This window comes from Thunnus maccoyii, chromosome 3 (genome assembly GCF_910596095.1).
Source record: "Thunnus maccoyii chromosome 3, fThuMac1.1, whole genome shotgun sequence".
In the NCBI taxonomy this organism is placed as follows: Eukaryota; Metazoa; Chordata; class Actinopteri; order Scombriformes; family Scombridae; genus Thunnus; species Thunnus maccoyii.
This window is the reverse complement of record NC_056535.1, coordinates 13,359,483-13,375,785: the sequence shown is the minus strand read 5'-3', so window position 1 is coordinate 13,375,785 and position 16,303 is coordinate 13,359,483. Positions and strand designations below refer to the sequence as shown.

Sequence of the window (16,303 nt, the reverse complement as noted above, 5' to 3'; positions counted from 1 at the left end):
ATTCTATAAGAAACACAAACATTAACATAAATTACATAATGAAATGCAGTCTCATGATCCGAGACAAGAAAGAACACAAGAGTCCTTGTTGCTTAATGTACCAGTGTCATCCATTGAAAAAACGACCAGTAATAAAAAACAAAAGAAACACAAAAAAGTACCAGCACCATTCATAACAAAAACAAAATGTACTAGAACTGTCCATAGCTGGGAGACAACAAACATGGATGACCTGATTCTGAGATTAGAGCTGCAAAGATTAATTGATTAGTCGATCAACAAAAATTGCCCACTATTCTGATAATCAATTAATCATTTTGAGTCATCTTTTAAGAAAAAATATTTAAATTCGCTAGCTTCTTAAATGTGAATATTTTTCTTTAGCCCTCTCAGATAGTAAATTGAATATCTTTGGGTTGGTCACAACAACTTGACAAAACAAGACATTTGAGGTCATCATCTTGGGCTTTGGGAAACACCAATCACCCTTTATCACCATTTATCACCATTTTATAGACCAAATAACAAATCGATTAATCAAGAAAATAAATGACAGATGAATTAATAATGAAAATAATTGGTAGTTGCAACCCTATCTGAGATTACAATACCCTGCAAACACTATTACAATTTTCATTTCAAGTGAAAATCCCTCACCCTATGCTGGGTGTAATGTTCTCATCAGTGGCTGTGTTAATACTTCAGTCCTGTCCTCACTTTGTTCCTAATTTCCTAATATTGCAACATCTTCTGGAGCTGCATTTCTCATCACATTAAATGCTCTCTATCACCCCCCACAACCAGAAACATCAATGATCCTTAACAGTGTTCACAAGTGCGGCTGAAAAAATCCTACAGTCCTACAGAACACAGATTTTATTCTTTAGTCTAAGGACTTTGCAAGAGCACTTTCTGAATGAATTTGTAGTAGTTCAGTGCATAGATGACTCCTAGCATCAATGCACAAGCTCAGGCTGCAGAGCCATTGTTGTCCAGAGTGATCACTCCTTCAATAAAAATGCCAGTGTCATCATAATGTCCAGTTTCTCCAACCTCCTCCTTGATGACATACTATATATGCCCATGGATGTCTTCTGCAGGTCTCTCAGGATGTCATCTCCTTTGATGTCCTGTATATTTTAAAGCTGGAGTGCGGGACTTTACATATAAATGAACGTCTGTTAAATTCCAGCCCTTGCCGAACCAGTTCACTCAATGCTGATTAAGCCTATCACCGCCAGATAAATCTCTCTGTATTTCACAGTATACAGAGTTTTTAAATCTGGTGTCTGGTAGGACATTCCCGCACTGGCGCACCGGTATTTTACATCAACCAGAAATTATTGGTTTCCCCTCAGATTTGCTGGGAATATTACGTCATGTTAGGCATCCCAATGCATCCCGACGGGCATACTGAGTATGCATGGCTAAAAGCTGTTGTAATTTTTGCTGTAGAACTGTTAATATGTCATTTTATTAAGTTTTAATATTTTTTCAGACAAGAAAGTAACCATTTAGATTCCCAATATGTGGTCAGTTTATCCAGTTAACACTAATTCATAAATTTGCTCCGATGTTTTCGGAGCAGCTGGCTGGGTGAGGCCAGTCAGTCGGCGTATGTCATAAAGCACGTGTTGACAGTGTTTTAATTACTATCTCTGCCAGAAAGGGGAGACGTTCCGCACTGCAGGTTTAAGAAAATAGGAGAAAAATGAAACATTTGTTTACGTAATTTATTTAATTTTAATGGCATATACTTTACTTGATCAGAAATGTTCATCTTGCTCACATATCAAACAATTTCTAAAAATAAGTCTGGTGATATTCTATATGTCTTTTCTTGTTAAGCTGTGTAAATGAAGACTGAATTCTAAAAAAAATCTTTGTTGACATGTACTTTGTCATAAACACCCTGCTTAAACCAGATACATTTTATGTGCATTGCTGTGGCCCGAGGTGTTTTTGAACTTCAACTTTATATTAGCTTCTGAGTGGTAAGGACAAAATATCTGTCATATGTCTGGTGACATGAAGTTCTGGGAGCAAATGTGGTAAAATAGACAATTCTCTGGAGTGTTGACCATCATTGACACTACAGAACAGCAGTAATTTTACCACATTCACTTCCTGGATTAGTACATTCTGGCTACTAGCTGTTGACTATAAAAAACTAAACTGTATTTTGACTGAAAAATAACCCAGAGCTCTGCATTAAAAAGATAATACTGAATATTTTAAAAACTGAGAAATCCCCTTTCAATTTATGGTAGAAAGATCGAGCACTATAATAAAACATTAGACAGATTAGTTTCTGTCTAATGTTTTATTATAGTGCTCTGTCACAGCACGGTGCATCAAGTGTGTTCTACACACATCATTTGACACATGACATGGCCATTAGACCCCGAAGTACATAATCATGAATTGGACTGTGAGCTCTGTTAATAATGGAGCTAAAAGAGGTTCTGTGGCTGAAGAGACCCAGTGCTGACACTGACAGAGGACTAACACTGCCATTGTTGTGCAGCCAACACATTGCTTTGTTGAGCAAAATGTATGAGCTTGTTATGTTTTTAGGGTGTTTCACGTTGTGAAAGCTATTTTCTCGACCTATTCTACAGATTCTTAGTGTTGACACTAAGGCTTGTAATAACTAGTGTGCGAGTGACAACAGAATCTAAAAACATTTTCTATAATATAAGACACTATACTAGTGACTAGAAAATGCAATTACAGTGACTAACCATATACTCTTGAATGAGATGTCCATCATCTTCACCAAGGTAGAGGCTACAATAAGTGCCTTGAGGACTGCAGCACTTTTAAGGTTGACATCACTTGTAGCCTGTGTAAAAGGATTCCAATGATTAAAAGACAAAATGCATAAATAATTACAAGAACATGTTTAAAAATTGTAGAACATTTCCAACATGTGGTAACCTAAAAAACTATACATTGACTTAGTCATACATACGGTAAAAGGCCTCCCCTCTTTAACTAAAGAATGTTAGTTAAGTATGACTTAGTTTTTATAAAATGTCAGAGGTCTGAATGTGCAGGGTGAAAGGACTGTTTTAACTTCTATTTATCAAGGAAAGTTTCACCGAGAACAATGCTTTCTTCTTCACAGGTAGGTACCGCTGAGCTAAGGATTATCAAGTGCCTTGCTTAAGGCATGCACTGTTCCTTCACTTTCCCCACCTTAGGATTGAATTGGTACCTTTCTAATCACTGCTGCTTCTCTAGCCCATATGAAGTGAATGTTTCTTGCTCCTTACAAATAATGTAGGCTGTTCTTGAGGCAAAATGAGACCTCATATGGTCCTAGACAGGTACATTTCAGAAATACACAGTGTTTATTAACATTTTATACAACTATGTATACACATATTTACCTCTTGCAAGATCTCCAGATATTTGGCTAGTTTCTGTCCAGAAACGCGTCCCTCCTTCGGGAAAACAGATGTCAGCTGGGGTAAATGACTGTCCAACTGTGCCAACTTAATTTTGCCTTAATATTACTACAGAAAAATAGGCAAAAAGTGTTAGATTAGAGAACGGGACAGTGCAGACAGACAAGGAATTTATTTTCAGAAACATCATTTTATTCATTATTACTTATTTATTAACTGCTAGACTATTTTCTAGATACTGCAATATTTTACTGATGAATCATTTTATATTACTTTAAAGCATTTAGAAATGACATCAGAAATTAATATTTTCAAAGCTTTAGTGGATGCAACAAACAAAGAGACAGAATTTTATGAAAAGAGAAGGGGAGAGTAACAATTATACAGATTGTGTAATTTAACTGTGCCAAATGTAGTTTGTGAAATCAGAAACACTTTTTCATAACCACAGCAAAGTACATTCTCAAAAAATATGGCAGTCAACACAAAAAACTGGAGTAGTATCAACAAAAACCAAACATTAATAATACATTAATGATAAATTCCCATATTTAGTTTTGTGCTAAATTTACCACACTGACAAGATTGGAAAACATACTTAACGTTACAGACAGTCAGGGATGACCAGTCTAAGTTACAAACTGAGACAGTGGTAAAGGTGACGCAGAAAGGCATTAAATAATTGGTAAAACTAACAAACTAACAAATTGGTAGACTAGTGTTAGGTGTTCACAAACTAACATAATAAAGATAAGAACTAACGGTTAACAAGACAAACACTGAATTCATCTTGCATTTTAACAAAAGAGCAACATCAAGTTGATTAGCTTGTAACATTAACGTAGCGATAGCTAACGTTACATCTAGCTACACTTGCTAAGTTAGCTAAAGTTAATGTAAGTTATCAGAGCACACAGCTCATAACTGCTTCTTTTTCTGTCAAAACACATTTTAAAGTGTATACAGGACCCTGTTAAAGTAGAAAATATAGTACTCAAATGGTTATGAAATGCTTACTTACCCAAATCAGAGATCTTTAATGCAGCATTTTTCAAGCTGCACACACTTCCGAGAAAGAAAAAACAATCCTCCCTGTAAAATGGCGGCACGTGTGTGGGCCATGGATGTATTATAAGAGCTCTTATTATACATCCATGGTGTGTTTACATATTTTTTTCTAGTTACTTTTAATTGAGTAAAATTAACTTGTTTTAATCACAGACAGTATATTCTGGAACATGGAGCAAACATGTTTTTTCAGCTGTAAACTAAATGCTGTGACTGTACTGTGATGAAACACATCAATGCTTTTATTAATATTGACATTTCTTACCAAATTTATAAAAATCGGCTTTTCATGGATGGCTCAACACACCATCTAATGTTTTAAATCAGCCCTGAACCTCGTAAGGTCAATGCTGATGTAGAGTTGATTGGTTGGGACTGATATCTATGTCATGTTTCAGATCAGTCTAAATTAAATTGTGTTTTATTTTATTAAGCTACATAACAGTTTGGATTTTTATTATAGCTACATTACAGACTGAATAACATAATTTACTGCATCTCTCTGTCAATGAGGATATTTTTTATAAGAAAAAGTTTTAGTGGAGCTTTGAGTTGAGATTATTTTGTCACAGTACAGTCAGATAGTTGTGCTGAAGCTGAGCTGCTGCTTTCAGAAAGTATGCAGCTGTTCCAATTGCAGGATGACCGTACTGCGTCCTCCCGAGTTTGTACTCCCGAGTCGAACTTGCCAAGTCTGAACTTGGCGTGTTTGGTATTGAATAAGGCCAGATGTCAAACTGGCTTCAGTCAAAGCCTGGCGCTCTTTCTCTAGTGTTTCATACATGGTGCAGCCATATACTAGGTTCTGACTCAGTCTTGTTTAATTATGCTGGAAGGGAGGGAGCTACCAGAATTTGGGTGTGTAGTTACTAGTTAAATAACACATTAAAATCTAAGAAATAAGCTTGATTAAAACATGAAACATTTAATAGGGGTCAAAATCTGTTTTTTTCAGTGCACACAAAACAACAACAAACACAAAGCAAGCACAGCAAGAACTTAATTGGAAATAAGTCCTTTCTTCTTTTTTATGTGTGTGTGTGTGTGTGTGTGTGTGCGTGCATGTGTGTGTCTGTACACTCACCTCCCTCCACTGTTTGGTCTCAACACCTTGCGTATAGAGCACGCATACTGTGAAAAAGTACAAGATAGGCACAGAATGAGATAAAACATTGTGAAATTAAGAGAAAATGAGAGAGGCAAAAGGAGAGAAAAAGAGAGAGACAATCAGAGAAATGTAGGCAGATTCCAAATGGGAAATCAATGTGAGGGTTTTAGCTCCAGTACAGTGGACAAACAGTCATGGCACTCGGAGCATAACAAATATTTCCCAAATCACAAGACAGCATATCCACAAAAACAGACAAGAGCAATGCTGAACAGGAGAGAAGAATCAAAAGGACAGAGAGAGAGACAGAATGCAGCAGTTTTAAAAGAGTTAAGTATCAGCACAGGGACAACAAAAGAACACAAACATCCAAAGACAGATATACAACATACTCACATGGATCTGACTTGGAGAATGTGTCTTTATCCAGCAGGTTTCTGGAAAATGATGAAAGAGAGGAGAAACAACTGTTACTCAACCTTGTGTTCATGCTGACATGCTGCTATGATGAAGTAATGAATTCAAAAGCGCTTTTTTGGTGAAATTGCACTTTTCTGTAGACTCCAGACTCTCAATAGTAAGTAATTCTCTACAGTAATTGTTAAATTAGAAACTGTCCAAATGTAGAGCTGTGTGCAGGTTACAGCTTTTTTCTTCCTCTTTTCTTTTCTTTTTTTATTTGTTAAAAAAGATGTTAGGAATATTTTTGCTGCATTTCTTCTTTCACCCTCTTCTCCTTCTGATGGTGCATTCACTTGAATACAAAGCTTTATTCGGTGAGGTTATTTCTGAGCTTTTCCCCTCTTGTCCTCAGAGATTTTTCACCACAGAACTTGGTATTTTGCAGAAAGCTCAAGGAAAAAAAAAAAAAACATCAGTAGGTGCGCTTTAAGTTAGATTCGATTTGTACAAGAAAGAAAAACGATGCCCCTCCACAGCTTCAACATCAGTCTTTTATGGTAGCTTCTGTTCTGCTGTCAGCTTCTGATCATTTGCTCAAGTCACAAGTGGTATTTTTGGAGAGGCTTCTCATAAAAAGGGTAATTCCAGAACAAGGTACTTCAAAGTACTTAAACACCTGTACCTTTATCTCTTTGAATCAAATTCAACAAAGTAACAGTACTTCTACCTCAGCTGGATTTTTTGGGGAAACAAGGCAGGGTAAATTTGTGACCAGCAGCAACACTTCTCACCCTGTTCCTCACTGAAATGAACAGGGAGCGAAATTTGGCTCTTTAAGGAAGTTTAGTCCATGTAAAAATTACAATGATAATGGTGTAAGTTGTTCCATCCGTGCGATAAAACTAACAAGGATGTGTCAATCAACCCACACATTCCTGGGAATCCTAATCAGTCAAAGTAAGGGAAATCACCTGTGTGGGTGTAACATGGATGTGTAATTACTGATGCAGGACAGGTATATGTTACTATATCTAGTCCTGTATATGTTGCCATGCAACTATTCTGTGTTTAAGAATCATCACGTATTTAATTTTATTTTCATTTATTTAAGGACAACGCACATTAATCAACATTTCTGTAGTGTTAGCCAGCGGGCTAATTTTCAACTGCAGTCCTTTGGTGAGATGTTCTGAAACCAGTGAAGTGATGTTCCAACAAGTCGTCCAAGTCGTGTGCCCTTTGTGCTACTCTTAAGCGTAGTTTTACTGCACGGCTACAGATAATAACAGACCAAATTCTGCACATCTAAGAAAATGAAAGCACTTGCAGTAAAGCCATAAAGTGGCTGGGTACACAGTTCAATTATTTTCACATTTACAGTCTCTTACATGTGCATGTTGTTTTTTATGTGCACAAACACACATTCTTATTCATACATTCACATACTGCAAAATCAGATGGCTCACAGGTGTGCAGATAATTATGGGGTTTGGTATCTTGTACAATGGCAGACTGATTACCAGCAAGTCTGTGTTTACTGAACACTTGTCTCTTTTTCTGCCCTGCAAACACCCACCACGCCTCCCTTGCTGCAAGCGTGTGCGGTGTGTAACCTCATGCTTTCCTTATTAAAACAAAAATAGTCACACTTTAACAATTTTTTGTGTGAAATTTGATCCTTACACCATCATGCTCTGTGTGGATTTGACTGTTAATAATGTCAGTTCTCCGTTCAGGAGCCATCAAGCATCTTCAGAGAGAGATGCAATTCACATCTTGTGTAAAGATTTGCAACCTACAGATGTTTTGAGACTCACCAATCCACTTCAGAGAGAATAAACATTTTTCTCCCATTGCCATATGTCTTACTCCAGAATTTGCTATTTCTTAATTGCAAATTCCCTAATAAATGGTGTAGTAATGTGTGATATCAGGGCAATTGCTATCACAGACCATGCGGGGGGCGGCAGTCAAATTGTGTATAGATCCAGGATTGGAAATAGAAAAGAGAGGCAGATGGAGAATATTTCCTTATTACAAGATCAGTCTTTTATATCTTCTAGTAGCAATCCTTTTTTGCTACTAGAGGATATAAAATTTATCTTTGAAATAAATATTGGTAACACAGGAAACACTGCAACAGTTTCTGTAGCCTCTAAAGCATATATAAGGGGAAAATTGATTGCACAGGCAGCTAAAAGAAGAGCATGTAAACAGAATAAAACAGCAAGACACGGAAATTAAAATGAAAGAAATTCAAATAACAGAACACTTCTCTGGTTTGTTATTTCAAGATCTTTGTGACCTTAAATTAAAATTGCATGATTTTTTACAATAAAAAAGCCGAAAATGCACTATATAGGTTAAATTCCAATTTCTATGAAGGAGAGGAAAAGATGGGTAAATTATTGGCCAGGCAACTGAGAGATGAAAATTCTGCCAATATGATAACAGTGATTAAAAAGGGGAATTAGTTAACCTCCTCAGCTAAACAGAGTTTTTCAGGATTACTATGAAACTCTGTATATATCAACAGTTCCTTCTGGCTCTACTCAAGATGATTTGGGGTTATTTTTCTCCAAGATAAATGTGCCTAAGCGCCTCCCTGATCAGGTGGAGAGCTTAGAGTAACCTAAGGCAGAGATAAGAAAGGCTGTGTCACTTTTAAAAAATGGGAAATCGCCCAGTTATGATGGATTTCTCATAGAATATTACAAGGAATACATACTAGCAATTCCATGTGAGGTTTATCAGGAGATATTTAGGAAAGGACAGGTACCTCCAGCCCTCAATGAGGCCCTAGGATCACTCATCCCCAAGAAAGATAAGGACACCCCTGACCCTTCTAATTTTAGACCCATAAGTTTGCTCAATCTTAATTGTAAAATCTTGACAAAGATTCCAGCTTTATGTCTACAATGAGTCCTGCCCAGCGTTATTCATTCTAACCAAGTAGGCTTCATGAAGAACAGGTCTTCATCTGACAATGTGAGGACATTATTACATTTCATGTGGTTGAGTAAATCTGAACAGGTCCTAATAACTGCTATTTCTTTAGATGAAGGCGTTCAATAAGGTGGAGTGGGAATGTCTTTTTTCCACCTTATCACACTTTGGTTTTGAGCCTGGTTTCATTAAGTGGGTAAGAGACATTGTATGAAGAACCAAAGGATGCAGTAATTACCAATGGCCTAATATCTGCATTCTTTAAGGTTAGTAGAGGAACACAGCAGGGCTGTTCGTTAAACCCTCTATTATTAATTATCTTTTTAGGACCCCTGGCTTCTGCTATGAGAGTCAATACCAAAATTAAAGATGTTGAGGGAGGGGACAAAGAACATAAACTACTGCTCTAAACAGATGACATTTTGGCATTGGTAATGTTATACACTGACCTCTCTGCCACCCTTGATAGAGACCATACAGTCATATTCAAAATTTTTGGGCTATGCTGTTAACTGGAATAAGTCAGAGGCCATGCCACTCTCTGCATCCTGTCATCCATATAAAATCTAACTTTAAATATGTCCAGGAAGGAATGAAATACCTTGGAATTAGACTAAGTTGGGATCTGGAAGAAATGCCATTGTTGAATTTTAATCCATTGTAGGAGAAATGGAAAAAACTGAAACTGACATTTTTTGGGTAAAATTAGTATTCAGAAAATGGCAATAGCTCCCCAGTTTAATTACATATCAAAGATCTTACAAATTACTATACCATCCAACATTTTTAATAAATATGGAAGTATGGTTCAGCAATTTCTGTGGGAAGGGGAAAGACCAAGAATCAAAATGAGCAAACTATGTGCCCCTAAAGAAAGTGGAGGATTAGGCCTGCCCAGCCTTAGACTGTATGTTTTATCCTTTGAAATTGCCAAATTAATGAAACACTGGAAGTTGGGAGAAGACAGAGTAGAGTGGGTAGATACTGAGTCACAATTGTGTTCACCATTCAATCCTATGGATATATTATCCCAGAAACTAAATACATTGAATCCTATTCTTTTAAATCCCAGAGGGGTCTGGACCACAATTCATAGATTGTATAAATTGTCACCCTAATGGAAGCAGTGGCACTCCAGTGGCAAATGATGTGTTGTATATCTGTATAAAGATAACAATTCCTGGTCTTAAAGAGAAATTTGGCTAAACAGTTATTAGAACATTTACAGTACAATACATGTATTGTATATGGGAGTGCACAGTGGTCAGATCATTCTGGGTTGTGGGGGTTGTAAGTGAATGGTCTGGTCTAATAATTCCCATGACTCCCAGCTTGTGTCTGTTAGGGGAGAGATCTCAATGTCAAATGTGTCAAAGTGAGTATTCTCAGTCAGTGTTAGTAACGGTTGGCTTGGTCACAGCTTCCAGGATTATTCTAAGACACTGGAAATCAGTTAAAGCCCCCAACATAAAGGAATGGGCAAGCACAATGGTAGAAACAGCATAATATGAAAGTATGCTCAGCAGACTGAAAGGTGATCAAGTAGACATGGATTCTGTGTAGGCTTATGTCAAAACCAATGGTAAAAGTTTAAAAAAAAAAAAAAAAAGGTAAAGGTACTTTATTTGTCATAGGTAAAGTTCTACAGTGAAATTTAATCTCTGCATGTAACCCATCCTGAGTATAAGAATGTCTTTGGTCAAGGGCACTGACAGGAGAATTAAATTTCTCTTTTTCTTATTTTTCTTTGGACATCACACTTACATATTCACATGTTCAGTTCAGTTCACACTATGCCCTCTGAATGCTGCTGTTAACACTGTAGTTGTTGAAAAAAATGTAATTAGTACCATTAATTCCCAAACTGAGAATATTAACTTAAGGATATGAGTAGTGTTGGTAACTGTTGCAGCTAATGCTACACCACTAACCATAATTTCAGCATTTCTCATTTTTAGAGGAATCTTGTGAAAATGGCATTTGATTAGTGCCTGCTGTGTCACTGATTTACAGCAAAGGTTGGAGACAGAAAATTATAGGCTTTTGTAATGCAAGGAGAAAGATCAAAAAGGTCATTTTCAAGGGTCTCTTTCACACTGTGTGCTCCTCCGCCTGTCTGTTCCCCTCCACTCTCCAATCTCTGTAATTTATTTTTAGCAGTGTGTGATGTAGTCTTCCAAAGTTTTGTGAAATTACTGTCTATGTGTGAAAATGAGTACATAAATCTATCCTATGATACACTAAAATACTGTGAAATACTGCAGAAATACTTGTTCCTACCAGGATAAGATAAATAAGCAACTTAAATTTGACTGAAGTCTTACAAATGTGTAACTTGTGTAGTAGAACATGTTAATAGGTGACTGAGGTTGATTTTTCTTTCTACTGTTGAGGAAGACAATTGATGTTCTCTGCTTGAAATTTACAATAATTACAAGTTGTCTGAAGAATCATAACTTTCCCTTAAGTTTTCATATTGACTTTGGATGTTTTGATCTTTAATTTAAAGACCATGAGAGTCAAATCATAAAGCTCCTCCATTATATGGTTTTTATGTGCCTCTCTTAGATAGATCATAGTTATTCTCTTGCAGACCTGTTGGCTCAGAGATATACAATGTCTTTCATCTGAGAAAACACTGAACAGTTAATGACTTTTTGACTACTGACATTGCGGTGTTCACCTTACTTGAAGTGTGTTTGCTGTATTAAGGCTGGATGATGCTTTTCCGGGCTGCACAAAAGTGAACGTGCCAGCGCTGTATGCAATTGGTTTAAAGAATGACCAATTAGCAGTTGTCAAGACATTTCATTTAAAATAACAAATGTGAACCTCATGGTAGCGCTACAGGAGAAGTCATGGGATAACCAAAGTCATTAGAATATATCATCTGGGAACCATAAATGTCAGTACAACATTTTGTTGCAATCTATTTAGTAGATGTTGAGATATTTCATTAGAAAAGTTTGACCTGCTGGTGGTGCAAGAGAAAAAGTCAGAAGATCACCAAAATCAGTAGGATTCATCCTCTTGGGACCATGGATGTTTGCACAAAATTTCATGGAAATCCATCAAATATTTGTGTTATATTTTACATTTATGAGGTATTTCAGTCCAGACTAAAGTGGCGGACCAACCAACCAACCAACCTATTGACAGACTGATGTTGTCAGCATTGCTAAAAATCTGTCTTGGCCAGATAGTGTTATGTGACCTCCATCTCTGTCTGTGGCCATTAAGCAAAAGTTGCCACATAGCCATTGATAGTGAACTCTGTTCTTTATATTATTTCTTTCCTTACTGTCTTTCACGCACTGTCCTCTTCAATTTCCCACTCTGTCTTTCTTTGTCTCCATGACCTTGATTTCAATTAATTTTATAAAGGTCTTTCTCTCTCTAACTTAATCTCTAACTCCACCCATGTTACACCTCCATCATGCTTGCGTGACCTTTTCATAATATCTGCCAGAGGCTACTGTGTACCAACACTATTGCCCTACTTGTTTTCTTTTGCTCACTCTGTCACTACAGTGACATGAGAGCCCTCACTCGAGATGCCAAAGCCTGCGTGTTTCTTTATTTCTTGTTTCAGGTTCTTTCTTGTTTCATTTTCTTCTGCAGTTGCTGTTGCTACAAATCTTTATCTGTGTTCTTTCATCAGCCTCATCTATTTTGATCTTTTCTTTGCTGCTGCATTTCTTCCTCTCTCTTTTATAGCTTTCAAGAGCAAGTTGAGAAGACAATTACAGATGAAAAGAAAAAACATGAAATCCTGACTGATGTTTTAGAAAGTTACAAAGACAATTTGTGTTGCAACATTTAAAATACTAGCTGCAAAGTCCAAGGTTCCAGGCAAACACACATTTCATTACAGTTCAATCTAAATTGAAAAGAAAAATGGATCTGAAGTTGCTAAAGCAAGATAATTGAATTAGCAAATCAGAACACACACTGCACTGACTTTAAAAGTAATTTCTTCCTAATCAGAAATACTGCACTGTTGAAACTTCAGTAGAGGAAAGGGAATTTGGAAAAAAAAAAAAAACATCTTGCTATTTTCAGGTTATCATGCTTACATGTACAAATGTCTCAGAAATGTATTGTTTCTAATAATTGGATGCTTTGTTTGGTTTAATTTATTCAGCCCGTCTCCAGAAACATATGCAGATACATTTGGACACTTTCCACACACCAACCCACAAACTCAACTCTAAAAAGGTACATTAGCATTAGCATTAGTCCTCAAGAAAATTACTCAGCATTACATAGTGTATTTAAACAAGTTATCCCTAAAGTATGACACCAATAAGTCAATTACTGTTAATGGGATTGCAAAGATTCATCAGCACAAACCAATCAAAACCACAGATCTGATCTAAATTCAGTGAGACATTCATCAAAATACTAAACAAAATTTTGGGAAAATTACAAGCAACGATCCAGTTTCTGTTGTCCTGCAATGTTAGTGTGCAGACTGACCATATAGACTAACAAAACAAAACAAATGCCATTTCATAAAAAACCTATCATAAGCTTCTGTAACTGTATGATAAATTCTCCACATGAAATGGTAGAACATTTAACAAGAGAAAGAGACAGTTATTTCTTTAAAACAATAGTAAATATTGTAGTGTTTCTGCTAGATAACTAAGTAGGCAGTTATTTTCTAAAACTATACAGCAACAGCTTAAAGTCCCAGTGCTTTAGCTTCAATAATGTCTGAGTGGAAGGTAATATCATTTTGAGAAGGAGTTGATCAAATAATTCAGGGATTACAAGCTTTCTGTTTGATTGGATAATCTAAAATAATATCTGTTTTACAGAAAGAGAAAAGAGAGTGACAATTGAATGCAAACTCTGCTTAATATACTAATGATAATGATAATAATAATAATTTACTGCTTAATTTGGGTGATTTAGTGAGCCTCTATATAATATAACAAATCCATGTCTCTATCTGTGAATCAATGTACAAGGCAGAGAAATCTGTGGAAGAGGAGGAGGTTGCTATATTTATCACTTCGTCTACAAATTATACATATTTCCTATTAAATCATGCGTGGGAGTCTACCTAACCTTTCATTTATTCTATTTTTATATTTGGAGCTGTTAGCTCAGAGTGCATCAGATCATGTTCAAATTCCTATATATTACTGAAGAAGAAAACAGCGCTAGGGTGTATAAGGTTGACACTCAGTGTCTCTACATTTCTGTAGAATAATCAAGTAAATGCAAACAGATAAATGTCAAAGAGGTTTTTACTGTAGGAACCAAACCCAGAAGCCACCCACCCACCTATATAGTACGTGTCTATGTTGGAGAAGCTAATTAAAGATTTGCCTTGAATATATGCTACAAAAAGTCACAGACTTGTTTCAGAACCAAAGTTCTCATAGTGAAGTGTTGATCCTGTGCAAGTGACTTACACATTAAAAACTCAAATGTGGCACAGAGGAAAGAATTACTAGATATGTTCAAAGAAAGCTCATTGGAACTGTATAATGTATTATTAATGGTTCTTTTAATATTATGATGAATATTTTATTAATTTATATAATATCTAAGGAGTAGTAAAAATAGTTTGAAATATGATTACTGTCTTTCAGTACCAGTGAACTATTCTGTCACGGTGGAGTATTTTTTTACTAAACCATAAAAGCTGAAAGTTCAAGTGTATTTCATTCCTGATTCCTCCTAACTCCCATTTGACTTTGTGAAAATTAGTCATGAGACTGATGTCATGTGTTGTGCATAGTGGACATTTACCATTTGCATTTTTCTGTTGTGACTTTGTAGGAACGTGTGTTGTTTATACATATTATCACCCAACCATGCAAGCATCCAACCAATTATGTTAGTACCCCCCCCCCCCCCAATTCCTCTCTCTCTTTCCTAATTTAGTTCATTTGTTTCCTGCACTGGTCCAAAATTAATCAGCCTGTATGTCATCCACCACTGCCTCCTCTCTATCTTTGTCATTTGTTTATCTGTCGCCTCTGTATTATCCCTCTAATGGTCTCTCCATTATCTCTTATGTTAAACAGAGCCTCAAATTACTTTCATCCCTGTGCCTTTACTTTCCAACATTCAGTCAGTCAACACACATACAGTATTTGTAGATATGAGCAAGGGTCATGGGTTAAAATCTGAAATATTGCAACAGAAACTGTGTGAAAAATTGTTTCATCTCTACACCGTTACACATTATTAAAGTGAACCTTTGTACTTTTGAGTAATACAGTGTTGATACACTGAAGCCGTAAAACATTTTCTGGACACAAAGCCACTCTCATGCTGCAGCTAAGGCAGTGTCGATGTAATCTAGCAGTTAAATCACAACACATTTCAGGCCAACAGTAAATATCAGGTCTTAAAGATATTTACTGTCATACAGTCAGAATGGCATGAGTGTGGAGATACCCAGTAAATGCCAACTACAGTATAGTGCAGTATATATCTAATCTAATAAATTATGATGGAAACCAAACTGTGTCTGCTGCACTGTAAACGCTGCTGCTATGTGTATTAGAATTGTTAGTCTGTGAATTAAATGCTGCTTGAGGCAGAAAGGGTGCTGTACACCAATTGTGGTTTGGGCCATGAAGGTCTTCTGAGAATAGTGTTGCCATCTCTCCACAGAGATAATTGGTGAAAAAGGCAGTCTTTTGATACTTGGGCTCCAATAACCTAAACACAATTTGAATATCCAGGTTTAAGCCCATTGATAGTGCAATATCAATGGTCTTAAACCTGTAGTAGGTGTCTAATTACAGTATGTGGTTGTTAAATGTTGTCTTATATTGTTAGAAGAGTTTATTTTTTTCTTGCTGCCTTTGTCAAGTTCATTCTGTGTGTCTCATTGTATCAGTGACACAAGGTACATACAGTTTGTGGGATGTTGCAAACATAAAATGAATAATTACCATCATAGTGTGTACCATCATAAATGAAAAGCTAGGCCTGTCCATCTCTAAAATGAAAAGATTATAGATATCCATAGGAACAAACACAAAATGAGAGGCACTTGGTTTATGGCTGAACAATGCAACAAAAGCAAATAAAAATCACTATAATTACAGTTTAATTACACATTATTGTAATTACAACAGTGTCAAAAATGCTTATTCACCAATGAGGAGTCATTTTATGCTGCCACTGAAAAGCTTTTGGTGCCATTAAATTATTTAAATCCAAATTCTGACAAGTACATTTTAACACTCTAAACCTCAGACAAAACCAATTTCATGTCAGCTCACATAACCCGAAGTGTCTGTCTGGAAATGTAAATACACATAAATGATAACTGTCTTTCAGTTTTACATGTAATAAATAAAATGTCCTAATCATTGTCATTGATGATAGCTCA

General features: G+C 36.2%; 1 protein-coding gene across 6 annotated transcripts in view; it reads right to left on the bottom strand.

The window, feature by feature from the left end:
* Window positions 1-16,303, bottom strand: part of cpne5b (copine Vb) — a 127,337-nt gene that overhangs the window by 93,189 nt on the left and 17,845 nt on the right. For 2 of the 6 annotated variants that reach the window (XM_042406460.1, XM_042406462.1), the window contains exons 1-3: window positions 4,435-4,671; window positions 3,396-3,521; window positions 2,745-2,845 (exon numbers count right to left, since the gene is read on the bottom strand). In XM_042406460.1, coding sequence (XP_042262394.1) covers window positions 2,745-2,747 — 3 coding nt within the window. In that variant the 5' untranslated portion in view covers window positions 2,748-2,845; window positions 3,396-3,521; window positions 4,435-4,671. Of the gene's footprint in view, window positions 1-402; window positions 1,159-2,744; window positions 2,846-3,395; window positions 3,522-4,434; window positions 4,672-5,565; window positions 5,613-5,985; window positions 6,027-16,303 lie in introns of those variants that run through there. The other 4 variants (XM_042406467.1, XM_042406469.1, XR_006095480.1 and 1 more) reach the window with 3 other exon arrangements.